This window comes from Amblyraja radiata, chromosome 14 (assembly GCF_010909765.2).
Source record: "Amblyraja radiata isolate CabotCenter1 chromosome 14, sAmbRad1.1.pri, whole genome shotgun sequence".
NCBI classification, from domain to species: Eukaryota; Metazoa; Chordata; class Chondrichthyes; order Rajiformes; family Rajidae; genus Amblyraja; species Amblyraja radiata.
The window spans coordinates 28165822-28193613 of NC_045969.1; the positions used below are offsets into that span (position 1 = coordinate 28165822).

A 27792-nucleotide genomic window follows, 5' to 3' on the forward strand; every position below is an offset into this window, starting at 1 on the left:
CTGCTTCCTTCCATGAAGCCAATTCTCTATCCAGTCGGTTAGCTCTCCCCAAAACTAACCTTCCAGAACAGCCTATCACGCAGAACCTTATCAAAGGCCTTGTTGAAGTCCATATAACCCATGTCCATATGTCTACAGTTATGACCTTGGCAACCTTTTTGATTAGTTAAAAAAAAAACTCAGATTTGTAAGACATGATCTTCCACATACTAAACCAAGCTGACTATCCCTCATCAGCCCATTAGTCCAATCGAAACACATCTTATATATAAATGGTAGACACAAAATGCTGGAATAACTCAGCAGGACAGGCAGCATCTCTGGAGAGAAAGGTCTCGACCAGAAAATTCACCCATTCCTTCTCTCCAGAGATGTTGCCTGTCCCACCGAGTTACTCCAGCATTTTGTGCCTATCTTCAATCTACATTCATGTTCAGAACCATCCTGTGCCTATATAGTGCCATCGATAACTTAAAGTCATTGTATTTAATCGATCTACAAGTCCTGACACTCACCATCAGTCATTAACATCTTGGGTTCTCCTGTGAAGGAAAAATACAAATAAGGTTTAAGTCATGGAACAGGGATTGCACCAAGTCCCTGATCTGTGAATGTAGCAAAACAATTGCTGTAGTATCAATAATTCTTTTTGATAGAAAGAGATAGAAAGAACAATTTTATATATATATAAATGGTGACAATATATTTTAGCACAGTGGGATTTAGGAACATTCAAATGAATCACAGGAATGGAAGCAAGTAGGAAGGAGAAAGAAACTGTTTAATTCGCAAGACACTGGAACAGAAAACTAAGGATATGTTAAACACAAAAAGTATTAGTACAGTTTCAGCCTTGCCAAGTATATACCGTATTTCCCGGCAATGATGACGTACCTGTGTCGAAGACTCACCCCCATTTTGAGTTGCTAAATTTTGAAAAAAGGCTGGCGGGCCATAGAATTTCTCAAACTCAAAAAAATAAAAATAAAGAAAGTAACAATTTAATTTGCCCAAGGCTTCCAGATCTCCTCCATTCTGAATGACTGAATGGGTGGGGGGTGGAGGGTGACGGCAGGTGGAGAGATGGTGGGAAAAACAGGAGCACACAGGGACAAGTTGAATCAGTTGTGATCTTATTGAATGACAATACTAGTTCAAGGGACCAATTGGGGGGGGGGGGGGGGGGGGGGGGGGGGGGGGGGAAAGAGTTCCTTATACAGCGTGTGGGGAGTCTGGCCCGGGTCAGCACGGGCAGGAGCGTTGAGAAGGAGGGGGTCGGAGATCATGCCAGCAACTCACTCACCGCTGCAGCGGCGATCGGGGCGCGGAGCCACCGCATTGTGACCGGGAAGGGAGGTAGCTCGGGTAACTGCGAGCGGCCGCCAACTCAGCGCTTTCTGCCGGCCCGCTCACCTCTGGCAGTACTCTCCGTCTGAACACCTCTCTCCTGCCGCTCGCCGACCTCGCTCATGTCAGCCGCTTCCCGCAATTCCTTAAATTACAACTGCCGCAGGGAGCAGGACATGGCCTCACTTGCTGCGCTGGGTGACACTGCATGGCATTCACTGTCCGGTCCGTGTTTTGCAATGTAGACCGGACAATGAGGGGACCAGGTCAAGAGCAAAGATCATAGAGCGGAGCAGCGGGCGATGAATAACAGGACAGTGGGCGGTGGAGCTTACTCCTGTGTCAGCGCAAGTAACCTCAATTGGTCCCTTGATCGCTCTCCCCGGCCACAGTACGGTGGCTCTGCGCCCGGAGCGCCGCAGCAGCGGTGAGTGAGTTGCTGGCATGATCCCCGACTTTTACAGAGAGGAGGGAGGGGGGGGGGGGGGGTGGGAGCCAGTCTACTCCACAACAGAATTGGGGAAGTGTTGTACAGTTTGTTAGCCACAGGGAAAGAGGATCTCCTTTGGTGTTCTGTGCTGCATCTTGGTGGAACCAGTCTGTTGCTGAAGGGGCTCCTCATGTTGACCAGTGTGTCATGGAGGGGGTGAGCTGTGATCTCCAAGATGCTCTCCTCCAAGACCACCTCCAATTAATCCAACTCCACTCCTAGGACGGAATCATCCTTCCGGATGAAAGGTGGTGCGGGGGAAAGGGGGGCACGGTGACAGAGGGGGGGTGTGGTGGCAGGGGAGGGGGGTGCGGGGGTGTAGGGGAATGGGGGGTGTGGGCGTAGGTGGGGGAAGGGAGGGGGAAGGGCAATGTGGGGAGGGGGGGGGTGGTCACAGCAGACGCAGATCGCACTCTGCTCACCCCACACTCTGCTCACCCCGCTCCTTCAACTTTCGGTCTCACGCTGGAGCTCCCGGTCCCACTCCGGCTTCACTCGTCGCAGAAGCAGCCCGCACGCTGCTCACTCTCCACATGCTGCTCACTGCCCGCATGCTTCTCACTACACGCTCGCTGCTCAACACTCTCCGCTCCTTCAGCTTTTTATTCTCCTCGCTGCCGGTGATTGACAGCGGGTGCCGGAAGGGGCGGTTTTTACAATTTTTAAACCTTCATAATTTTTGTACTATTTCACCGATCGAAACAAAACTTATTGCACTTGCAGCGTAGGAGAATGGTGAGTAAGGTGGCTAAAAATCGTAGCGTTATCGGGTACAATTTCGGACTCCACTGGATAAAACTCTACAGGAATATGTAAAAAATGTACCGTCAAGGGCGTCGTTTTTTCGAGCAGATGTGATTATATACACACACCCACACACACCCACGATCAGAGTTTTATAGTTATGAGGATAGATGCTGTTATTCCCCCGTGATTGCTCATGATGCAAGATACAGCTCTTGGACAATCAAAATGAAGTCAGGTTGGTCATTTGCATAGCAGTGACCAAAAATGTTGATATCTTTCACTTTAAGTTATAAGGCAATATTTAAGATTTAAGTCAACAAGTTCTGTACCTTCAGTGAGTTCCGGGCAACATCCCTCCAAATGTAAACATGCAGCTAATGGATTACGTGGCTTGAAAAAAATGGAAGAAATATTCCGAAGCAGCTGATACCTTTAAAAACAAAAAATATTATTTGAGTTTCAACCTCTCACTCCTCCTTCAAGATATTTCTTAAGAGCATTACCGATGGCCGCCCGCTCCACCCCTGGCTCACACCACCTCCCCGGCCACTCACAGTGCTGGCTGCCCAAGCTGTCCCCGTCTGCCACTGCCTCACCAGCTACTTGCAGCACTGCCCCGGCACTCACCACCTCCCCGGCCGATTGCAATGCTGGCTGTCCATGCCGTCCCCATCTCGCACCACCTCCCCGTCCGCTTACAGTGCCGGCTGTCCATGCTCCCCTCAGCTCCGGCCACTTCCCCAGCTACTTGCAGTGCCGGCTGCCACCACACCACCTTCCCCTGGCCGGACTTACTGCCTCCGCCACCAGCCCACACAGTTTCCTCAGCTGCTTCCAGGCCACACCTACCAGCACTTTTTGTGTCCTTTTACTAGCAACTGCACTTGTTTGTTTCTACTATTTATACAATGATAATAGCGTACTCGGTTATAGCAAACAATCGGCAATAACATACACCACTACTCCGTTATAACCAGGGTTTTTCTGCATTTCTGTATTAGTTTTTACAATCTTAGGAAATCCCAGATTAGTTTACAATCAGCCAAGTACTTCTGAAGTAGTTTTTCAGTTGGAAGAAATATGGCAGAAATATGCTCACAGCAAGCATCTACACACTGCAATGAGATGAATGACCAAGTCAAGACATCCTTTTAAAAATACATTCATGATAAATATTGACCAGCTCACATTTTTGGTGAGCTGTGTAACATAATACATTCATCCAGGCTAAATAATGACATTACTCTCTTGCCTGGTGCCGTGTAGATTATAGAAAACTTTAGGAAGTACTATTTTATCTACTGTTACTACTAATGAAAGAGTAGAGGTCCTGTAGAAATAATTATTTATTGTAGTGATGTGCAAAGAAAATGCCTGTGCATCCTTGCGCATACAATACAAATGGGCAGCAGTGGCACAGCGGTAGAGTTGCTGTCTTAAAGCACCAGAGACCCAGGTTCGATCCTGACTATGGGGGCAGTCTGTAAGGGGTTTGTACTTTCTCCTTGTGACCGCGCGAATTTTCTCCGGGTGATCTGGTTTCCTCCCACATTCCAAAAGACGTGCAGGTTTGTAGATTAATTGGCTTTTGCAAATTGCCCCCAGCATGTAGGATGCAAAACTGGGATAACATAGAGTACTGGTGATTGTTGGTCGGCGCGGACTGTTTCCACGCTGTATCTCCAAAACTAAAAAATAGGCCCTTCAGCCGCTTGATGCTATGCTATCCATCCATTTATTCAAACTTCCTACATTCCCATCATATCCTGGCAGATTCTACCACTTGCCTGTATACTAGGGATCAATTACTGCGGGAATGTCTTTAGGATGTGGAAGGAAACCAAAGAACCTTTTAACATCATCGTAATAGTGACTGGCCCGTGAGAGCCCCTTGCTAATTACAACTAGCAACAATAATTCTGTGCTTCCCTTCTTTATTTCTGACAAACAGTTCATATTTCTCTGCAGGCAATTGTTAAAGAGTGTTTATACTGCCTTGTCTTAGAAATTAAATTAGCGATTGACACTTCTAAACATCTTCCCACGAGCTTGAACCTGTGAAGCCACTTGTCCGCAACTGACGATTTCATTGCACAGTCAAGCAGCTCGGAAATGGGCCCTTTGGCCCAACTCTTCTATACCTAGATGCCTCATTCAAGTTCATCCAATTTGCCCGCATTTGGCCCATATCCCTCTAAATTCTGTAAATGTCCAAATGTCTTTTAAATATTGTTATAATACATGCATCAACTACTTCCTCTGGAAGTTTGTTCCATATACCCCCCACCCTCTGAAAATATCACCTCTTAGTTTCCTAGTAAATCTTTCCCCTCTCACATTCATATTTCTTAATGCCCCTACCCTAGGAAATAGGCTCTGTGTATTCAACCTGTCTATCCCCTCATCATTTTATACATCTCTACAAAATCATCCCTCAGCTTCTTGCACGTCAAAGAATAGTCCTAGCCTGCCCATCCTCACCTTATAGCTCAGCCCATCAATTCCAAATCATAAATTTTCTCTGCACACTTTCTAACTGAATGGCATTTTTTTTTACAGCTGGATGGCCAATGGATGAATTGCATCTAAAATTGGCTGGATTATAGGAGGCACAGGCTAACAGTGGATTAGTGTTTTTCTGACTGGAAGTCTGTATCAATTGGTGTACCATAAGGATCAGTGCTGAGACCTATATCTTTGGATGAAAGTGTTGGAGGTATGATTAATAAGTTTATTAATGACACAAAAATTAGTGGAGTAATAGATAGCAAATACGGTTGTTTAAAGTTACATTGAAAAATTGAGCTGAGAATTCTCAGATGGAATTTAATTCCGACAAATGAGAGGTGTGAGGCAATGTATTTTGAGAGGTCAAATTCTGGAAGTATGTATGTATGTATGTATGTATGTATGTATGTATGTAGTAAATGGCAGTGACCTTAGGAGGCAATGTGGTAACATATTTGGATAGGATAGAAAAGATGACATTGGGTTTGCCTGCCTTCATAGACCAATGCACTCAGTATTAGAGTTGAGACGTGGACCTTGTAGGTATACAAAATGTTGGTTAGACCGCATCTCAGTATTGTGTTACAGTTCTAGTCAACACACTGTAGGAAAGATGTGGTAGCAATAAAGAGAGTGAAACAAAGATTCAACAGATTGTTGTGTGGAATGGAAAGGTGTATTTATACACTTTCAGTACTTTTTCTTTCCTCCCTCCTTTTCATCTCACTGTATTTACACCACTTCCAGACAGATCAGTTATGATTAACAATCCTTCATCACCCTCTCAAACAGCATCGACAGCATGTATATCAGCTTAACAACCTTGGTCTCCACCCTATTGCAGACATTCCTTCATTTTCTCCACCACACCCAATTCTCTGCAAATCAAAACACTGTAATTTTCCATTTCTGATGAAGAACTAGAAATTTGAAAAGTTAAATCTCACCAGTCGCCAACTGACCAAAGTAGCTTAAACATGTTGTGTTTTTAAACTGAAACTTCCAGCGATTGCAGTTCTTTGCTGGCCTAACCTGCACAGAACCAAGGAGATCACTAAATCCATGTACCAACTCTTCTGAATATGGGTCCTGACCCGAATGTCACCTGTCCATTCCCTCTACAGATGCTGAATGATATGCTGAATACACAAGACAAGGTGGAAAAGCTTGTAGCAGAGTTAGATGTTGGCAGATATGATTTTGTGAGCATCACTGAATCGTGGCTGAAAGAAAGGCAAAAGAGAAGGCCAATAACATGGCAAAGATAAGTGGAAAGCAGGAGGATTGGAGAGCTTTTAAAAACCAACAGAAGACAACTAAAAAAGCAATAAGGAGAAAAAAGATGAAATATAAAAGTAAGCTAGCCACCAATATAAAAGAGGATATAAAAGATTGCAGATATACAAGGAGTAAAAAGAGGCAAGAGTGGACATTGGCCAGTGGACAGCTGGAAAATGATTCTGAAGAAATAGTAATGGAGAACCAATAAATGTCAGATGAACTTAATAGGTTTTTTGTGTCAATCTGCACAGTGGAAGACACCAACAATGTGTCAGAAATTCAAGAGCGTCGGGGGGCAGAAGTGAATGCAGTCACTATATGAAGGCTCTGGGATGTACTCACTGGGAGTTTCGACGTATGAGGGGAGATCTCATTGAAACCTACCAGATACTGAAAGGCCTAGACAGAGTGGATGTGGAAATAATGTTTCCAGTAAGAGGAGAGATGAAAATAAGCATGCAGGTACAGCAGGCAGTGAAGAAAGCGAATGGCATGTTGGCCTTTATAACAAGAGGAATTGAATATAGGAGCAAAGAGGTCCTTCTGCAGTTATACAGAGCCCTAGTGAGACCACACTATTGCGTGCAGTTTTGGTCCCCTAATTTGAGGAAGGACATTCTTGCTATTGAGGGAGTGCAGCGTAGGTTTACAAGGTTAATTCCCGGGATGGCAGGACTGTCATATGCTGAGAGAATGGAGCAGCTGGGCTTGTACACTCTGGAGTTTAGAAGGATGAGAGGATATCTCATTGAAACATATAAGATTGTTAAGGGTTTGGACACACTAGAGGCAGGAAACATGCTCCCGATGTTGGGGGAGTGGTGAGTCTGTGGAATTCTCTGCCTCAGAGCGCGGTGGAGGCATGTTCTCTTGATGTTTTCAAGAGAGAGCTAGATGGTGCTCTTAAAAATAGCGGAGTCAGGGGTTATGGGGAGAAGGCAGGAACGGGGTACTGATTGTGGATGATCAGCCATGATCACATTGAATGGTGGTGCTGGCTCAAAGGGCCGAATGGCCTACTCCTGCACCTATTGTCTGTTGAGAGTCTAGGGCCAGTGGTCACAGCTTCAGAATAAAAGGTCATACATTCAAAATAGAGATGAGGAGGAATTTCTTCAGCCAGTGGGTGGTGAATCTGTGGAATTCATTGCAACAGACAGCAGTGGAGACCAAGACATTGGGTATTTGTGAGGCAGAGATTGATAGGTCTTGATTAGGTTACATGGAGGAAGAAGACAATAGAATATGGGTTGAAAGAGAGAATAGATCAGCCATGCTTGAATGGCAAAGTAGACTTGATGGGCTTAATGTCCCAATCCTGTTCCCATGTCTTATAGTCTTCCTACAGTATTTATGTTTTGCCCACAATGGGCAAACAGCCAAACAGCAGCTACCTGGCATGATGAAAGGTGTTCTGTCCATCATCTCACCTGAAGGCCCCGCTCCCCATCCTTCTCCTTATGTCTTTCTTCCTTCCCCTCACATCCTCCCTCCTCACCTCTCATGTCCTTCTCTACCTCACCTTATCTCTCCCTTTCCCCAGCCTAACCCTTCTCTCATCCCCACTTCCTTCCTTTCAACTACTCCCCCACTCTCCTCCCTTACTTCATCCTCTCTCTTTCCTTACCTCGTCCCTAAATCTCCTCCCTTCCCTTCCTTCATCCCAAAACACCATTCCTTCTCTCATCTGCTCCCTTCCTCACCCCCTCCCTACTTCCTTTCTTTACCACCTACACCCCCACTCCCCTCCCTCGACACCCCTGCCTCATCCCCCCCCAAAACCCTCCCTTCTCTCATCTGCTCCCCCTCCCCTTCCTTTACCACCACCTTCTCCCTTCTCCCACATAACGACCATAACGTGGGATGTCTTCACATCCCACCAAACCTTAACCCAACCCCAGAGCCCCCCACCCTGGTGAGCAGCTCAGGTTTGGGATTGCTAGCTGCGTCCCCATTCACAGTGCGGCGACTTCGCCTCTATCCACTCACTCACTCACCTGGGTCTCAGGTACATGGTGGCGGTGTCTGTGGCAGCCGCTTCCCGGTGTCCACAACAACGCTGAGAGAGACTACTCCCCACTTTAACCAGTGCCGGCCCCTTCCCGCCGGCGTCACCGCATGGCCGGATATGGGCGTAGCTTCTACTCAGCCCCGGGCCGGGAGCAGCGGAGTGAGGAGGTGACAGGAGCCTCTACGATCTTTGGTGACAGCTGCAGATCGGACTCGCATTTTCCTTCTGCGCAAAATTCATATTTCCTGCGAGTTTGAGCGGCCGTGTAGCTCACTTTCCTGTGTATAATCTAACAGCGCTGGCTGCATTTATATAAAGATCTGAGCAAAACACAAAACTGCTGGAGGATCTCTCCACGTCAGGCAGCATCTCTGGAGCGAATAGCCTGTCCCGCGGAGTTACTCCAGCATTTTGTGTCCATCTTCGGTGTAAACCATCATCTGCAGTTCCTTCCCACAGAAAATAAAAGATGAATTGACTGAATTTCATGTGTATAATTTATACCTCCATGGAATCTGTCGACGAAATTTCTATTCTCTCACTTATTTAATGTAATCTTAAATACCATGTTTCATTCTGGAAGAGAAAACAACCAGCAGACACAAGGAACTACAGGAACAACCAGGAAACACAAGGAACTGCAAAATACTACCTCCCCCCCCCCCCCCCCTCTTTTCCCCCTCTCTTCCCTGTACCCTACTTGGATGCACACCCATTGCACCCACTAAAATGCTCCCATTTCTACTTTCCCCTTCCCACCTATATCCCTTTCTCTGGATTCATATTTCATGCCTCTTCTCTCTTTAAGGGCCTGTCCCACTATGGCGACCTAATTTACGAGTTTAGAAGAGTTTGCGCTCACCACAAACTCACAGCATGGTCGACACGTGGTCCTAGGAGGTCACTGTAACTCTCCTTCATGTTCGAGAGAAGTTCCCGCATACTCGCGGCCTCAGTTTGGTCAAGGAACATTTTTCAGCATGCTGAAAATTTTTCTGCAAGTAAAAATTGGTCGCACAATCCTACCACAATCCGTGTTAAGAAGGGACCTGACCCAAAACATTACCTATTCATGTCCTCCAGAGATGCTGTATCCATCACTTTGCATGTATCCATCACTTTGCATCCAGGCATGAGATTAAACCTGTTGTGTCTTGTCCCTACCTATCTCTGTAATCCTATCCAGCCTAATTGTCATGTGTAATGCAACACCCGGAGTTTCGGAAGCTCCTACCGCAGGTCTGTGGACAGTAATACCGGGAGCCCGCGGGTCCCTGGTGGGAGACCGCTTTTCGGGGCTTCCGCAACGGCGACTTCTCCCGCCCGAGTTGCGGGGTTGAAGATTACCTGGAGCGGGGCCTACATCACCGCCCCGCGCGGCTTGGAATGGCGGCGGGACTCCAACACCAAGAGCCCGCCGGGGCTCCAACACCAAGACCTTGCATCACCCGGCGTGGCTTTAATGGCTGCGGGACATTTAACATCGCCCGGGGGGCTTTGACTCTGTCTTTGACTCTGACATGGGGGGGAGAGGGGAGTGCAGGGGAGAGATATGTTTAAGTTTTGCCTTCCATCACAGTGAGGAGGACGCACTGTGATGGATGTTTATGTGAATTGAATTGTGTTGGTGTGTGTCTTGGTTCTTTTCTTGTATGGCTGCAGAAACCAAATTTCGTTTGAACCTCATGTGAGGTTCAAATGACAAATAAAAGGTATTGTATTGTATTGTATTGTATTGTATCCATCACTGTGTGTGTTTTTTTGTAAACCAGCACCTGAAATTCCTTGTATTCCTTAATTCAAAGGCAGTTGCCAGAGAATGTTTTTTTTAAAGGATCAACTTTTGAAGGAGTTTACGGAAAGAATCTCCTAAGAAGAGTTTGGGCAGCAAGACAAACGTCAGAGATTCACAAAAGAACTGGAGCAAAGAATGACAATTAGGCTGGATAGGATTACAGAGATAGGTAGGGACAAGACAGGTTTAAAAAATATGATGTGGATTTTAAAACTCTGATGTTAGGAGTTTGTGACATCAGAAAAATCAGGTTTTGGATGAACAGTTAGGACACAGGAATGAGAATAGTTGAACAGTAATTCAATGTGGAGCATTTTTTGGCTACCTCAGGTACACAGACCACAATCTGTGAGGATAGGTGACAAAACATCGTCCACGATAACTCTCAATGCTGGTGCGAGGGTCTATTCCAACCCCCTTACTTGACCTCATACATACCCACAACTGTGCTGCCAAATTCTGCTCTGACTCCAACTACATGTTTCTAATTGACACCGATATAGTGGGCCAGATCGCGAACAATGACGAGATAGGCGTACAGGAAGGAGATAGGGAGCATAGTAACATGCTGTTAAGACAGCAACCACTCCCTCAATGTCAGCAGGATGTAGAAGCAAGTTATTGACCTCAGGAAACATGGTGGTATTGTTAGTCTTGGCCAAATTGGAGCAGCCAGGACATTAAAATTGAGTAAAGACTTGTGTGCTGCTAGGCCATTTTGATCAAGTGTGCCTTTTGCAGAACTTGGGACAAGCTGCTGAATAGTGCCACTTTGTCTGTGGCTTAGATAAGAGCTGCAGGGAAAGAATGGGACATTTGCAGTTTCTTACAATAAAGTGTAAATTGCATGGAACTGATTGGGTCAATGCAAACCAGATATACATAGTGTAAATAATGTTGCAAAGCCTTATTTGGACAGTTGTTGATTGGTTAAGATGTTGAGCTTTGTCTGGGTTGTCTGAATCCCTAGGCACATGTTGCATAATTCATCTCTGTTAACTTCCATCTAGAAGCTTTGTCGGATACATTGTATTAGTTACTGTGTTATTGGGTTAGGGAACTGTCTATCATGTACTGTGTTAATCGATATTTGTTATTGGACTGTATAGATACCACCCCCATGTGGTTTGGCCCCTCAAAGTTCGGGGACCTATAAAAAGTAGCTCCCACGAGGTCCGATGTCGATCTTCTGGAAGAACGCTTGGGACTGCGTGGCCTGTTGGAATGTCTCTGCTTGCACAAGGCAAGAAGGGCTTTGCCAAGCAGATACAAGGATCAAACCCGCGGTGGTTAGGTATTGTATAGGGGAACTGTTACTATGTTATCCAAAATAAAGTTTAGTTGCTCAAGTGCTTGATTCAGTATTTTATGGGGGGGAGCTTAGAACGAGCTATTTACATTGGGGGCTCGCCGGGATCTCAACGGACCCCCAACCACAAGTTTACGATTAAGGGTGTTGAGCAATCTCGATCGCGTGTGCAGAAATCGATGCCACGGTGCGTTTTCGCACTGATTTTCGGCACTTCGCGGGCTTGGGAAACATAGAAACATAGAAAATAGGTGCAGGAGTAGGCCATTCGGCCCTTCGAGCCTGCACCGCCATTCAATATGATCATGGCTGATCATCCAACTCAGTATCCTGTACCTGCCTTCTCTCCATACCCCCTGATACCTTTAGCCACAAGGGCCACATCTAACTCCCTCTTAAATATAGCCAATGAACTGGCCTCAACTACCTTCTGTGGCAGAGAAAATTCCACAGATTCACCACTCTCTGTGTGAAAAATGTTTTTCCCATCTCGGTCCTAAAAGATTTCCCCCTTATTCTTAAACTGTGACCCCTTGTTCTGGACTTCCCCAACATCGGGAATAACCTTCCTGCATCTAGCCTGTCCAACCCCGTAAGAATTTTGTAAGTTTCTATAAGATCCCCCCTCAATCTTCTAAATTCTAGCGAGTACAAGCCGAGTCTATCCAGTCTTTCTTCATATGAAAGTCCTGACATCCCAGGAATCAGTCTGGTGAACCTTCTCTGTACTCCCTCTATGGCAAGAATGTCTTTCCTCAGATTAGGAGACCAAAACTGTACGCAATACTCCAGGTGTGGTCTCACCAAGACCCTGTACAACTGCAGTAGAACCTCCCTGCTCCTATACTCAAATCCTTTTGCTATGAATGCTAACATACCATTCGCTTTCTTCACTGCCTGCTGCACCTGCATGCCTACTTTCAATGACTGGTGTACCATGACACCCAGGTCTCGTTGCATCTCCCCTTTTCCTAATCGGCCACATTCAGATAATAGTCTACTTTCCTGTTTTTGCCACCAAAGTGGATAACCTCACATTTATCCACAGGGTCCCAACGAGATCATAGAACAGAGTCTAGCAAGCACAGGGGGGGGGGGGGGGGGGGGGGGTGATAGCACTCCTTTGGGTTAGGGTGGGGTTAGAGGACCTGCTGGGGTTGGTTTAGAGGCCCGAAATTCTTGGTCGAAGCTGGTAGCTGCTGCTGCTGCTGGGCCAATTTGGGATTGCGTTAAAAACCCCCTCCGTTGGGTTAGAGGCACATAAAAGTAGGTTGAGTTAGAGGCCCACTCCTTTGGGTTAGAGGCCCGCAAAACTCGGGCCAAAGGCCCAGCCCAGAGTTGGATATTCGATTGGCGGGATATTTAAAGACAAACTGGGTTTAAGCGGTGCTAGGCGGCAAAGTACTGCGTTGTGCCGGGGGTGCAGATTGCAAAGACGTGCTCCGAAAATCGGCATCGACTGCCAGCGTGAAGAGGCTGACACCCGGTACTTAGTAGGTAAAAAGGGAAACCCTCTGCTAAGGTGCAAGACAGGCAGAGTTGAGCTGCATTTAGTGCTGGATTGAGCCTCTGAAGCCTCGCGTGAGTGTGCGCATGCGCGCGCGGCCGCCAAGAAATTGCCCACCTGTCCCCCGGTCCCCACCACATTTTTTACAGTGATTTCCATGCCTGGTGAAAAGTACCCGGATGGGAAAGGTACCGCTAATTCTGAGAACTTAGAGTGGAGGGATGGAGGTCCCCCAATAGAAGTCCACTTAGCAGGAGGAAAGTAACAATTAGGAGGAAAAGTAGTCATTTAAGAAATAATACCCCTCAGCAAAGAGAACCCTCGGAATGGGAAAGTCTTCGGTATCAGAGGGAGGGGTTCACTGGTTGATAACAGCGCAACGCAGGATTGATTTGTTTTTGGAACGGTACAGTTACTGAATGAGATATTAGATGAATGATTGTGGTTTATGTAGCAGTGTGGTTGTGCCTGATAATAATAAGCAGTGTGATTTCTTGTCTGTTTACGGTGTTACATACGTGTTTGGAGCTCATTTTCATGTGTTTTGATTGACGGTTAAACGAGTTGCGGGAAAATATTTGATTGAGCTCGAATCTTGATTAATGTGTTTGATTGTTCCCTGGAGTACTCTGATATTTGGATGACTGAGGATTGTGGAAACGGTGAGATTGAGAGTGTGTGGACTTGTGGGAGAGCGGAGAAGAATTGGTTGAGCAAAGGAGTAAAGAAGTGCGAGGTTGTGAATGCTTCGGAGCCAATAGCCACTGTTCAAGAGCGAGCTTGAAAACTTTAGGGATTAAAAGGAAGGAGTGAAGGATTTAGGTATTCTGTTTCGGTTGTTCGGAGGCATGGGGAACAGCATAGACCGAGATAAGACGGAAGATGAAAGGAGCCCATTGCAAATAATGTGCAATGAGTTCCCTCACAAAGCAGAGAAATTAAGAGATTTGTCAGGAGCGCTAAATAAGAAATTAGGAAACAAGCTATGGCCACCGGGGGACATTAGAACAGTAAAAGAGATAAAATAAGTAGAACAAATTAATAGGATTATGGAAGAAATATTATGAGGAACAAAAGGCGAATAAAGAGGTTGGGAGGATGGCGAGTTGGGAAAAGTTGATTGCTAAACTTGGAATAGAACTGAAAGAAGGTGAAGTAGATCGACCTCCAGGTAGTAGGAAGGACAGCAGTGAAGATGAAGGGAGAAACACGGAAAAGGGAAGAGATAGATCTCCTGGAACGAAACTAGTCCCTGTAAATTTAAAGTTTAGGGATCCGATGGTTGGCGCTGACCTCGAGGGGGAAGGAGATGAATATTTGGAAGAATGGACAAATGTTAATGCTAGTGGAAGTTCACAGCTCCCACCATGTTCCTCTTGTGTTTCCCAGGCTTCACTTGCACCTTGTATCACTTGTGTCCGTAATTAATATTTTAGGTCTGCAGAACGTATAACAACTCCTGCAGATTCTACATCTGAGCATATTCTACCAATAGCAGAGACTGGGGTGCCAGATTCTTTGACTACATCCACTACACCATTAATAGATCGTCCAGTAGCTTATGGCACCCGAAGTAGAACGAAAAGGTTAGCCCTGGTATTTAAAGAAAAGGAAGGTATGATAGATATAGTACAACAGCCTGAATATTTCTGTGAGCCACAAACTAGATGGATTATATGAGCAGTGAGAAAAAGGAACAACTTATTTGTATCGGTAACCCTCTAGAGAACGGGAAGATTCATCTGAGGGTGACACAGTGATTGAAGATACCGAGATAGATTTTGATGAAGCCGTAAGATTACAAATTGAACAGATATCCCATAGACAGTTCCCTGTGAGGGAAGTGCTGAGTACAGCCCTTGATTCGACCAGCGCAGTAAGTATGAACAATCCCCGTACCACAGATGTCCATACTCCGTGGAAGCCCCATGACATAATGGAATGGCAGTACTAAACAGAATCCCTGATAGAAAGAAGTCACTTGCTGCCTTTATAGATTATTTAAGAACCACAATGCGTGTATATCATGCAGATTCCCGAGACTTATGGGAGACCATACAATAAATAATAACTCCAGCTGAAAACACCACATTTCTAGTAGCCCTAGGACACACAACATATGAAGCCTTGGCAAACATAATAGTGGATGATAATGCAAGAGAAGAGGCTGTTTAATGGCCCTTGCAAATACATCAAAAGCCATGTGATCTAACATGAATTCTGGAGATAAAACCTGAAAAGGGGGAAGGAGCAGATAAAGTTTCTTACAATAAGGTATAAATTGCATGGAACTGATTGGGTCAATGCAAACCAGATATACATAGTGTAAATAATGTTGCAAAGCATTATTTGGACAGTTGTTGATTGGTTAAGATGTTGAGCTTTGTCTGGGTTGTCTGAATCCCTAGGCACATGTTGCATAATTCATCTCTGTTAACTTCCATCTAGAAGCTTCGTCGGAAACATTGTATTAGTTACTGCGTTATTGGGTTAGGGAACTGTCTATCATGTACTGTGTTAATCGATATTTGTTATTGGACTGTATAGAGACCACCCCCATGTGGTTCGGCCCCTCAACATTCGGGGACCTATAAAAAGTAGCTCCCACGAGGTCCGAGGTCGATCTTCTGGAAGAAGGCTTGGGACTGCGTGACCTTTTGGAATGTCTTTGCTTGCACATGGCTAGAAGGGCTTGGCCAAGCAGATAAAAGGATCGAACCCGCGGTGGTTAGGTATTGTATAGTGGAATTGTTACTGTATTATCCAAAATAAAGTTTAGTTGCTCAAGTGCTTGATTCAGTATTTTTTTGACTGAAACTAGACTGGGGGAGCTTAGAACAAGCTATTTATAGTATATGCCCCATTGAGGTCAATCAGCACCAAGGGGAATATGAGGTGTTATTCACCCTTGTAATGGAGCAGCCAAGCACAGAAAGGTCAGTATGCGAATAGGAAGGGGAGTTAGAATGTGTAGGAAGGAGCTGCAGATGCTGGTTTAAACCGAAGATAGACACAGAAAGCTGGCGTAACTCAGCAGGACAGGCAGCATCTCTGGAGAGAAGGAGTGGGTGAAATTTTGGGTCGAGACCCTTATTCAGGGGAGTTAGAATGGTTAAGAACTGGGAGATCCAAAAGGCCACGGCGAGCCGAGTGCAAATTTTCGGCAAAGCAGTTGAGTCTATGCTTGGTCTCAATGGTGTAAAGGAGGCCTCATCGGGAGTACAGGATGCATTAGATGAGGCTGCTACGGTCCCTGGATGGATGAGAGGGAGGAGGTATCGGGACAGGTGTTATAACTCCTGAGATTGTAAGAGTAAGTACCTGGGGAGTGGATGTTTTGGATTTTTTCACCCTTCATGTCATAGATGGATCCTTCCCCTACATCTCCTCTGTCCCATAGTTCTGCTCTCTCCCCCCCCCCCCCAAATGGAATAGTTCCCCTTGCTCCTTACCTTTCACCCAACCAGCCACTACCTCCAACATATCATTCTCTAACATTTACGTCACCTTCAAAGTGATTCCACCACTAGTGGTGTGGTCACATTCCTTCCCCACCCCTTTCTGCTTTCTGCTGAGACCACTCCCTCTGCAAGTCATCCCATCCAAACTACCCCCTCCCCAGGTACTTTCCACTGCAACCACAGAAGATGTAACATACCTCCTCCCTCACCTCCATCAAGGGACCCCCCGGCAGTTCTTCCAGGTAGGACAGACGTTGACATGCTCCTCCTCCACTGTGGCCTCAAACACATCGCCAAGACCAAGTGCTGTCTAAACACTTGCGTTCAGTCCCACAAGGCCAGCTGTATCTCCAAGTTTCTAACCATTTTAACTCCCCTTACCATTCGCAAACTGGCCTTTCTGTCCTGCCCCCCCCCCCCCCCCTCCAGCACATATTCCGCTTGGGCAGCTTACAACCAATAGTATGAACATTGAATTTTCTGATTGTAGTTAAACAAAACTACCCCCTTTTTTCCCCACTCTTCCCTGTGTTTTACTTGATACGCACCTATTTTCCCCTTTCCCCTTCCCCTTCCACCTATATTCCTTCATCTGGCTTCATATTTCAGGCCTCTTTCACCCCTACCTCTTTGTTTCACACTATTTGTCTTTCATCTCTGGCCTTTGTTTATCTGCCTATCACTTGCCCGGCATTGTTCCGTACCCAACTCTCTTCCAGCTTCCCCTCCCTAATGCAGCCAGTCTGCAAGAGTCTTCAGAAATCTAAAACATCACCGTTCCATATTCTCCAGAGTTGTCTCCAGACCCGTGGAGTTGCTCTACCACTTTGTGCCTTTTTTTATTGTTAAAGTTGCTAATCTGTCTGTCTGATCTCATGTGATCCTGGAACTACGCCCAAACGATACACAATAGCACTCAATATTTTGCACCACCACTTTACTCACCATTGATTGTCCTGTGGTGGTCTGTGTCAAGTTTCTTTTAGATTGATGTTATTTTTTACAAGTTATTCATATTTTTTAACTTTAGAAATTCAAGTTTAAGAAAAATTTAGCAGCAAAAAACCTTGCTGGCCCAGCTTGCAACAAAGATACAAAAGGGGAACACTCAGTCCTTCCAGCAGGTTTTTAGCTGAACAGGAGTGGGAGGGGGTAATTGCATTATTTTTTAAAGTCCTCGAAGCAAAAGGAGGGGGACGCAGTGCTGGGGGATATGCCCCTGTACAGTTGGGGGCTACGGGTGAGTGCTGGAATATGGGGAAATGGGTGAGTGGTGGAATATTGCATTGTGGAACAGGTTGCGATGGGGGACCAGGCCTCCCATGTGACAGGGACCCTCCCAGTTGTCTCATCTTGTTTGTTTGTAGGTTTGTGGTGTACCTCTATTTGCGCAAAAACAGTACACAATAGTGCTACAATTTATGCCCACCATTGTCCTGTGCTGTAAATGTACCAAGTTTTGTTCAGATTGATGGTATATTTTAAAGGTTATTGCGCCCCCACCGCACATCTGCAGTTGGGGGAGAGCCCCCGTGTGCATCTTTACTGGCATCATCACAAAGGGCACCCAACGGGTCCTCAGCCACGCCTGCGCAGTTTGGGCCTTTCCAGAATTCAGATCACCATCTTTTTTTCACAATGGCAACACGGGTAAGATTTTTAAAACTTCTTTTTACTGCTGCAAGGGGCACGCGGGGATCCGCTGCCTTGGCGCTGAAGCTGGGGCTGCATCTGTGGGTGGCGGTGGCCGGCTCCGGGGGCAAGAAGAGGCCATGCCGACAATCTGGAGTCTGGCCACTGAGGTTGACTCTCCTCCGGACCCGCGGGGATCCGACGCCTTGCCGCTCAGGCTGGGGCAGTGTCTGTGGGTGGCAGCGACCGGCTCAGGGGGAGAGGAGATGTCACGCCTAGGATCCGGGGCCTGGGCGTTGAGGCTGGCTCTGAGGCTGAAGGCTGCTGCTGCTTTGGGCATGCAAGTAGGGAAAGGAGCGATACACTCGAGATCCTGGTGAGGAGAGAGCGTGGGGGGATTGAGCGAGAGGAGGGATAGGGAGGGTGAGGGGGGAAAGTGGAGGAGGTGAGGAGGGAGAGTGGAGGACAAGGGGAATAGAGGGAGAGGAGGGAGGCAATTGGGGAGGTAAGGAGTGGGGGAATAGAGGCCAGTGGGGGAGGTGAGGAGGAGGTGGGGGATAGAGGGATAGGAGAGGGGTAGGGAGGGGAGAGGAGTTACGGAGGGAGTGACTGACGGTAGGGGAAAGGAGAAGGAGGGAGGGATTAGGGAGGGGAGAAGGAGAGGGGGAAGAAGAGGGAGGGTGAAGAGGAGGGGGACGGAGTGCTGGGGGATGAAGGGAAATGAGCCGCGCCTGTGCAGTTAGGGGCTATGGGTGAGTGGTGGAATATTGCATTGGGGCAACGTGTTGCGTTGGGGGAATGGGCGAGTGGTGGAGTAAATCGTTGGGGGGATCAGGCCTCCCGTGTGACTGGGACCCAACGGGTCCCACTTAGTCTAGTCTATACTATTACTAAAACTATCATCTTGTCCTCTTCCGGTTTGCGTTTTTCTGTATATTGATTTTAGAAAAAAACGCTGCCACTTACGGCTGTGATTTTTGACCATCTTATTCAGAGTCCCCCTCCGCTGCGCAGGACAAGAGGATTTTTCCCATCGATGAAAAATAAAAGAGTCATTAGTGTACAAAAAAATGTCGAGGTTCTCTCTCCTGAAGGCCACGCCCCTTCCGGAGGAACGATAAAACCCAGAAGTGTTGAGTGCCTCAGTCAGTTTCTGCAAGATGGGGAAGCGAGAGGGTCACGTCTCTCAGTCTGAGCTGTGAATAACACTGAACACATGTCTACTAAACTGTGAGTGTGGTTTTACTGACCTTGAGTGCCCATATGTGTTTTGAAAATGAAAATACGGTCGGTTAGAACCGGTTTGCACAGCAAATGGTTGGTGGTGGTTGGTTTGAACTGAAGCACAGCAAATGGTTGGTTTGAACTGAAGACAATAGACAATCGACAATAGGTGCAGGAGTAGGCTATTCGGCCCTTCGAGCCAGCACCGCCATTCAATGTGATCATGGCTGATCATCCCCAATCAGTACCCCGTTCCTGCCTTCACCCCATATCCCCTGACTCCGCCCTGTGTAGCTCTCTCTTGAAAGCATCCAGAGAACCTGCCTCCACTGCCCTCTGAGGCAGAGAATTCCACAGAGTCACCACTCTCTGTGAGAAAAAGTGTTTCCTCATCTCCGTTCTAAATGGCTTACTCCTTATTCTTAAACTGTGGCCCCTGGTTCTGGACTCCCCCAACATCGGGAATATGTTTCCTGCCTCCAGCGTGTGTCCAAATCCTTAACAACTTATATGTTTCAATGAGATCCCCTCTCATTCTTCTAAACTCCAGAGTATACAAGCCCAGCTGCTCCATTCTCTCAGCATATGACAGTCCCGCCATCCCGGGAATTAACCTTGTAAACCTACGCTGCATTCCCTCAATAGCAAGAATGTCCTTCCTCAAATTAGGGGACCAAAACTGCACACAATACTCCAGGTGTGGTCTCACTAGGGCTCTGCACAACTGCAGAAGGACCTCTTTGCTCCTATATTCGATTCCTCTTGTTATAAAGGCCAATATGCCATTCGCTTTCTTCACTGCCTGCTGCACCTGCATGCTTACTTTCATAGACTGATGTACAAAGACCCCCAGTTCCCGTTGTACTTCCCCTTTTCCCAACTTGACGCCATTTAGATAGTAATCTGCCTTCCTGATTTTGCTACCAAAGTGGATAACCTCACATTTATCCGCATTAAACTTCATCTGCCATGTATCTGCCCACTCCTGTCCAAGTCCCCTGAATTCTCAAAGCATCCTCCTCACAGTTCGCACTGCCACCCAGGTTTGTGTAATCTGCAAATTTGCTAATGTTACTTTGAATCCCTTCATCCAAATCATTGATGTATATTGTAAATAGCTGCGGTCCCAGCACCGAGCCTTGCGGTACCCCACTAGTCACTGCCTGCCAGTCTGAAATGGACCCGTTAATCCCTACTCTTTATTTCCTGTTTGCCAACCACTTCTCTATCCATAAGCACTCTACTCCCAATACCATGTGCCCTAATTTTGCCCACTAATCTCCTTTGTGGGACCTTATCAAATGCTTTCTGAAAGTCCAGGTACACTACATCCACTGGCTCTCCCTTGTCCATTTTCTTAGTTACATCTTCAAAAAATTCTAGAAGATTAGTCAAGCATGATTTCCCCTTCGTAAATCCATGCTGACTCGGACCGATCCTGTTACTGCTATCCAAATGTTCGACTAACTAATCTTTTATAATTGACTCCAGCATCTTCCCCACCACCGATGTCAGGCTAACTGGTCTATAATTCCCTGTTTTCTCTCTCCCGCCTTTCTTAAAAAGTGGGATAACATTAGCTACCCTCCAATCCACAGGAACTGATCCTGAGTCTATAGAACATTGGAAAATTATCACCAATGCATCCACAATTTCTAGAGTCACTTCCTTAAGTACCCTGGGATGCAGACCATCAGGCCCCGGGGATTTATCAGCCTTCAGTCCCATCAGTCTATCCAACACCATTTCCTGCCTAATGTGGATTTCCTTCAGTTCCTCCGTCACCCCAGATCCTCTGGCCACTACTATATCAGGAAGATTGTTTGTGTCCTCTTTAGTGAAGACAGATCCAAAGTACCTGTTCAACTCATCTGCCATTTCCTTGTTCCCCATAATAGATTCACCTTTTTGGGTCTTCAAGGATCCAACTTTGGTCTTAACTAATTTCTTTCCTCTTCACATACTTAAAGAAGCTTTTACTATCCTGCTTTATATTCTTGGCTAGCTTACCTTCGTACCTCATCCTTTCTCCCCGTATTGTATTTTTGGTTATCTTCTGTTGTTCATTAAACATTACCCAATACTCTTGCTTCCCGCTCATCTTTGCTACGTTGTACTTCTTTGCTTTAATTTTTATACTGTCCCTGACGTCCCTTGTCAGCCATGGTCGTCCCTTTCTCCCCTTGGAATCTTTCTTCCTCCTAGGAATGAACTGATCCTGCTTGGAATGCTATGAAACTGCACTTGAAACTGGTGGCCTTGCACCCTGCTTGAAATGGCATGAAACTGCACTTGAATTTGGTGGCCTTGCACCCTGCTTGAAGTGGCATGAAACTGCACTTGAATATGGTGGCCTTGCACCCTGCTTGAAATGGCATGAAACTGCACTTGAATTTGGTGGTCTTGTACCCTGCCTGAAGTGGCATGAAACTGCACTTGAGTTTGATGGCCTTGCACCCTGCTTGAAGTGGCACGAAACTGCACTTGAGTTTGGTGGCCTTTCACCCTGCTTGAAGTGGCTTGAAACTGCACTTGAGTTTGGTGGCCTTGCACCCTGCTTGAAGTGGTAGGAAACTGCACTTGAGTTTGGTGGCCTTGCACCCTGCTTGAAATGGAATTTCAAGGAATAGCCGTGAGTCAACTGCCAGCACATCAGGCTTGAGTGACTGAGCTGCCACCCTAAGAATCCATTTGGCCCACAATATCCATACTAGCCCTCTGGAAACCAGTCCCTTCAGCCCACACCCATACTAGCGCTCCAGAAAGTGCCCTCCCCCCCCCCCCCCCCCCCCCCATTGGACACCAATATTGGAATTGGTGGAGAGGTGGAATATTGCATTGGGGGACCAGCCCTCCCCTGTGAACATTGGACCCAATGGGTCCCACTTAGTCTAGTACATTACTAAAACTCTCATCTTGTTTGTTATTATGTCTGTGTGGGTGTCTGTGATGAGTGTGATCCTGAAATTATGCCAAAATGGTAAAAGTTAGCACTACAATTTTTGTCCCACCTTAGTCACTATTGTCCTGGTGTGTGGTGTATCGGGTTTCGTTCAGATTGATGGTATATTTTACAAGTTATTCACATTTTAAACTTTACAAATCCCCACTTTGACAAAAATCTCTTCCATCTGCACTGGTAGTTAGCAGTGTATGACATCACAATGGGATCTCATTTACATTGAATAAATTCAGTTTTATAAACACAGCAGCTTCCACTTCACAATGTCTAGGGGGGTAGTGTGGGGAGAGGGGTTATGGAGGGAGGGAGTGAATGAGGGTAGGGGAAATGAGAGGGAGGGAAAGGTGAGGGAGGGAGTGAGGAAGAGAGGAGGGGAGGAGAAAGAAGAGGGAGGGTGCAGAGGAGGGGGATGAAGTGCTGGGGATGAGGGGGGGATGGTGGAGGATTGGGGTGGGAAGAGGGATGGAGAGTTAATGGAAATATTAAATGCAAAGTTATTAACTTTAACAACTTCTGCCATCAGCCAAGCATGCGCAGTTGGGGGCTATGGCACAGTGGTGGAATATTGCGTTGGGAGTGTTTGCTAGTGCTGTCGGGGAGGATTTAAACTAATGTGGCGGGGGATGGGTACAAGAGCAGAGAGGCAGGGGGGTGTAAAATGAGGGTAGAAGCAATAGGTAGCAAGGTGAAAAGTAAAAGTGGCAGGCAGACAAAACCAGGGCAAAAATCAAAAAGGGCCACTTTTCAACATAATTGTATAAGGGGTAAGAGCGTTGTAAAAACAAGCCTGAAGGCTTTGTGTCTCAATGCAAGGAGTATTCGTAATAAGGTGGATGAGTTGAACGTGCAGATAGCCATTAATGATTATGATATAGTTGGGATCACGGAGACATGGCTCCAGGGTGACCAAGGCTGGGAGCTGAACATCCAGGGATATTCAATATTCAGGAGGGATAGAGAGAAAGGAAAAGGAGGTGGGGTAGCGTTGCTGGTTAGAGAGGAGATTAACGCAATGGAAAGGAAGGACATTAGTTTGGAGGATGTGGAATCGGTATAGGTAGAGCTGCGAAACACTAAGGGGCAGAAAACGCTGGTGGGTGTTGTGTACAGGCCACCTAACAGTAGTAGTGAAGTTGGAGATGGTATCAAACAGGAAATTAGAAATGCGTGCAACAAAGGCAAAACAGTTATAATGGGTGACTTCAATCTACATATAGATTGGGTGAATCAAATTGGCAGGGGTGCTGAGGAAGAGGATTTCTTGGAATGTATGCGGGATAGTTATCTAAATCAACATGTAGAGGAACCAACGAGAGAGCAGGCTATTTTAGACTGGGTATTGAGTAGTGAGGAAGGGTTAGTTAGCAGTCTTGTTGTACGTGCCCCCTTGGGCAAGAGTCACCATAATATGGTTGAGTTCTTCATTAGGATGGAGAGTGACATTGTTAATTCAGAAACAATGGTTCTGAACTTAAAGAAAGGTAACTTTGAGGGTATGAGACGTGAATTGGCCAAGATTGACTGGCAATTAATTCTAAAAGGGTTGACGGTGGATATGCAATGGAAGACATTTAAAGACTGCATGGATGAACTACAAAAATTGTTCATTCCAGTTTGGCAAAAGAATAATTCAGGGAAGGTAGTGCATCCGTGGATAACAAGGGAAATCAGGGATAGTATCAAAGCGAAGGATGATGCGTACAAATTAGCCAGAAAAAGCAGCATACCAGAGGACTGGGAGAAATTCAGAGACCAGCAGAGGAGGACAAAGGGCTTAATTAGGAAAGGAAAAATAGATTATGAAAGAAAACTGGCAGGGAACATAAAAACTGACTGCAAAAGTTTTTATAGATATGTGAAAAGAAAGAGATTAGTTAAAACAAATGTAGGTCCCTTGCAGTCAGAAACAGGTGAGTTGATCATGGGGAACAAGGATATGGCGGACTAATTGAATAACTACTTTGGTTCCGTTTTCACTAAGGAAGACATAAATAATCTGCCGGAAATAGCAGGAGACCGCGGGTCAAAGGTGTTGGAGGAATTGAGTGAAATCCAGGTTAGCCGGGAAGTGGTGTTGGGTAAATTGAATGGATTAAAGTCCGATAAATCCCCAGGGCCAGATAGGCTGCATCCCAGAGTACTTAAGGAAGTAGCTCCAGAAATAGTGGATGCATTAGTAATAATCTTTCAAAACTCTTTAGATTCTGGAGTAGTTCCTGAGGATTGGCGGGTAGCTAACGTAACCCCACTTTTTAAGAAGGGAGGGAGAGAGAAAACAGGGAATTACAGACCAGTTAGTCTAACATCGGTAGTGGGGAAACTGCTAGAGTCAGTTATTAAAGATGGGATAGCAGCACATTTGGAAAGTGGTGAAATCATTGGACAAAGTCAGCATGGATTTACGAAAGGTAAATCATGTCTGACGAATCTTATAGAATTTTTCGAGGATGTAACTAGTAGCGTGGATAGGGGAGAACCAGTGGATGTGGAGTATCTAGACTTCCAGAAGGCTTTCGACAAGGTCCCACATAAGAGATTAGTATACAAACTTAAAGCACACGGCATTGGGGGTTCAGTATTGATGTGGATAGAGAACTGGCTGGTAAACAGGAAGCAAAGAGTAGGAGTAAACGGGTCCTTTTCACAATGGCAGGCAGTGACTAGTGGGGTACCGCAAGGCTCAGTGCTGGGACCCCAGCTATTTACAATATATATTAATGATCTGGATGAGGGAATTGTAGGCAATATCTCCAAGTTTGCGGATGACACTAAGCTGGGGGGCAGTGTTAGCTGTGAGGAGGATGCTAGGAGACTTCAAGGTGACTTGGATAGGCTGGGTGAGTGGGCAAATGTTTGGCAGATGCAGTATAATGTGGATAAATGTGAGGTTATCCATTTTGGTGGCAAAAACAGGAATGCAGACTATTATCTAAATGGTGGCCGATTAGGAAAAGGGGAGATGCAGCGAGACCTGGGTGTCATGGTACACCAGTCATTGAAAGTAGGCATGCAGGTGCAGCAGGCAGTGAAGAAAGCGAATGGTATGTTAGCTTTCATAGCAAAAGGATTTGAGTATAGGAGCAGGGAGGTTCTACTGCAGTTGTACAGGGTCTTGGTGAGACCACACCGGAGTATTGCGTACAGTTTTGGTCTCCAAATCTGAGGAAGGACATTATTGCCATAGAGGGAGTGCAGAGAAGGTTCACCAGACTGATTCCTGGGATGTCAGGACTGTCTTATGAAGAAAGACTGGATAGACTTGGTTTATACTCTCTAGAATTTAGGAGATTGAGAGGGGATCTTATAGAAACTTACAAAATTCTTAAGGGGTTGGACAGGCTAGATGCAGGAAGATTGTTCCCGATGTTGGGGAAGTCCAGGACAAGGGGTCACAGCTTAAGGATAAGGGGGAAATCCTTTAAAACCGAGATGAGAAAAACTTTTTTCACACAGAGAGTGGTGAATCTCTGGAACTCTCTGCCACAGAGGGTAGTTGAGGCCAGTTCATTGGCTATATTTAAGAGGGAGTTAGATGTGGCCCTTGTGGCTAAGGGGATCAGAGGGTATGGAGAGAAGGCAGGTACGGGATACTGAGTTGGATGATCAGCCATGATCATATTGAATGGCGGTGCAGGCTCGAAGGGCCGAATGGCCTACTCCTGCACCTAATTTCTATGTTTCTATGTTTCTATGAAACCAGGCCTCCCATGTGACAGGGCCCACTTGGTCTAATTGTGTAGAGGGAGTGGTCTCAGCGAAAAGGTCACGGCGAATCGAGTGCAAATTTTCAGCAAAGCAGTTGCTGAGTCTATGCTTGGTCTCAATTATTTAAAGGAGGCCACATCGGGAATACAGGGTGCATTAGATGAGGCTGCTGCGGTCCCTGGATGGATGAGAGGGAGGAGGTATAGGGACAGGTGTTACAACTCCTATGATTGCAAAGGAAGTACCTGGGGAGGGGATGTTTTGGACATTTTCACTCTTCATGTCATAGATGGATCCCTCCCCTACATCTCCCCGAGATCCTGGGGAAGATGAGGAGAGAGAGTGGGGGGATTGAGGGAGAGGAGGGCAGTGGGGGAGGTGAGGAGGTAGAGTGGGGGGTGGGATAGGAGGGAGATCAGGAGTGGGGAAGCAGGGGGATAGAGAGAAACTTTAAAATCTCTTCCCTGCACAGGGACCCGACCTTTTCCCTGTCGGGTCTCCGTTGTCGTTGGGGCCTAGCACCGTGAAGCGGCCTCCAACCGGAACGACCTGGGAAGCTCAAGTCACGGAGCCGGCGGAGCTGCAGACCTACCATCGTGGAACTGGCCGGCTTCGGAGCGTGGAGAGTTCGGAGCGTGGAGAGCTGCGTCGGCGAGCTGCTGCGACCCGACTCCGGTGGATGGTGACACCGGGAGCTCGCGGGTCCCCGGTTGGAGACCGCTTTGCGGGGCACCGGCAACGGCGACTTCTCCCGCCCGAACTGCGGGGTTGAAAGTGACCTGAAGCGGGGCCTTACATCGCCCCGCGCGGCTTTAAATGGCCGCGGACTTGCTAGCGCCCGCCGGGGGCTCCAACATCAAGTCCCGAAGCAGGGCCTTACATCGCCTGGCACGGCTTTAAATGGTCGTTGACTTGCTAGCGCCCGCCGGGGGCTTTGACTTTGACATCGGGAGAAGAATGGAGAGCAGGGGAGAGACAAGACTTTGCCTTCCATCACAGTGAGGAGGAGATTCACTGTGATGGATGTTTGTGTGGATTGTGTTGGTGTGTGTCTTGGTTCTTTTCTTGTATGACTGCAGAAACCAAATTTTGTTTGAACCTCATGTGAGGTTCAAATGACAAATAAATGGTATTGTATTGTATTGTATTGTTAACATGGTCATCAGCAGCATTCCAATTAGGAAAATTCTTGTTTAGATTTTAATTAAAGCAGGAGTAAGATTTTCCAGCTGTGGATTGGTGTGTGCCATTTTATTTCAGCACTTGTATGCTGGATTATGATAAGGCAGATTGAGTGTTTGGAAAATTCTGAAAACAGTTGTACATAAAATTCAGTCACAGGGATACTGAGTTAATTTAAACAAGTATTCATTGTATTTTTCAGCTGTAACAATTTATGCTGTTTAATTGGAACATGTACTATTTGTACTATGTAACATCCATGATTTGTTTGCTTGGTCCACTGTGGCCACAAACCCTGTTAGTCACGTACTTCAGATCACCTTGGGCAACCTGAATCACAATTTTGCCCACCTGCTGATGCACACCCCTGTGAAATGTCAATACCAGGTAAGATTGTTTGGATAGATGGACAGGACACCAGTCACAATTCAAGAATGTGATCATGATGAACCATGACCTACCCTCACATTGGGATACAAATACATTCAGTGGATGGAAAGGAAAGTGTGAAGATAGCCCAGTGTTGCCATGTTATAAGAATAGCAACTGGCTTTACCTTACACTAAACGTTATTCCTTTATCGTGTAGACTATAAATGGCTCGATTGTAATCATGTACTGTCTTTCCGCTG

At 46.4% G+C, this 27792-nt stretch overlaps 1 protein-coding gene and 1 long non-coding RNA gene across 4 annotated transcripts in view; both read right to left on the reverse strand.

The window, feature by feature from the left end:
* acot9 (acyl-CoA thioesterase 9) overlaps nt 1–8516 on the reverse strand; it is a 52054-nt gene extending 43538 nt beyond the window's left edge. The window contains exons 1-3 of one of the 3 annotated variants that reach the window (XR_004414005.1): nt 8371–8492; nt 2914–3014; nt 516–542 (exon numbers count right to left, since the gene is read on the reverse strand). Coding sequence is in view for 2 of the 3 variants with exons in the window: in XM_033032909.1 (XP_032888800.1) it covers nt 516–542; nt 2914–3014; nt 8371–8387 (145 nt within the window). In the remaining variant the exon portion in view is untranslated. Of the gene's footprint in view, nt 1–515; nt 548–2913; nt 3015–8370 lie in introns of all 3 variants that reach the window. The other 2 variants (XM_033032909.1, XM_033032910.1) reach the window with 2 other exon arrangements.
* A 598-nt stretch (nt 8517–9114) lies between these two features.
* LOC116980912 lies at nt 9115–25725 on the reverse strand. Its single transcript, XR_004414098.1, has 3 exons — nt 25715–25725; nt 22039–22044; nt 9115–9181 (listed from the first exon to the last, which is right to left on the reverse strand). It is a non-coding gene; the product is annotated as an uncharacterized LOC116980912 (long non-coding RNA).
* Nucleotides 25726–27792: the final 2067 nt, after the last annotated feature.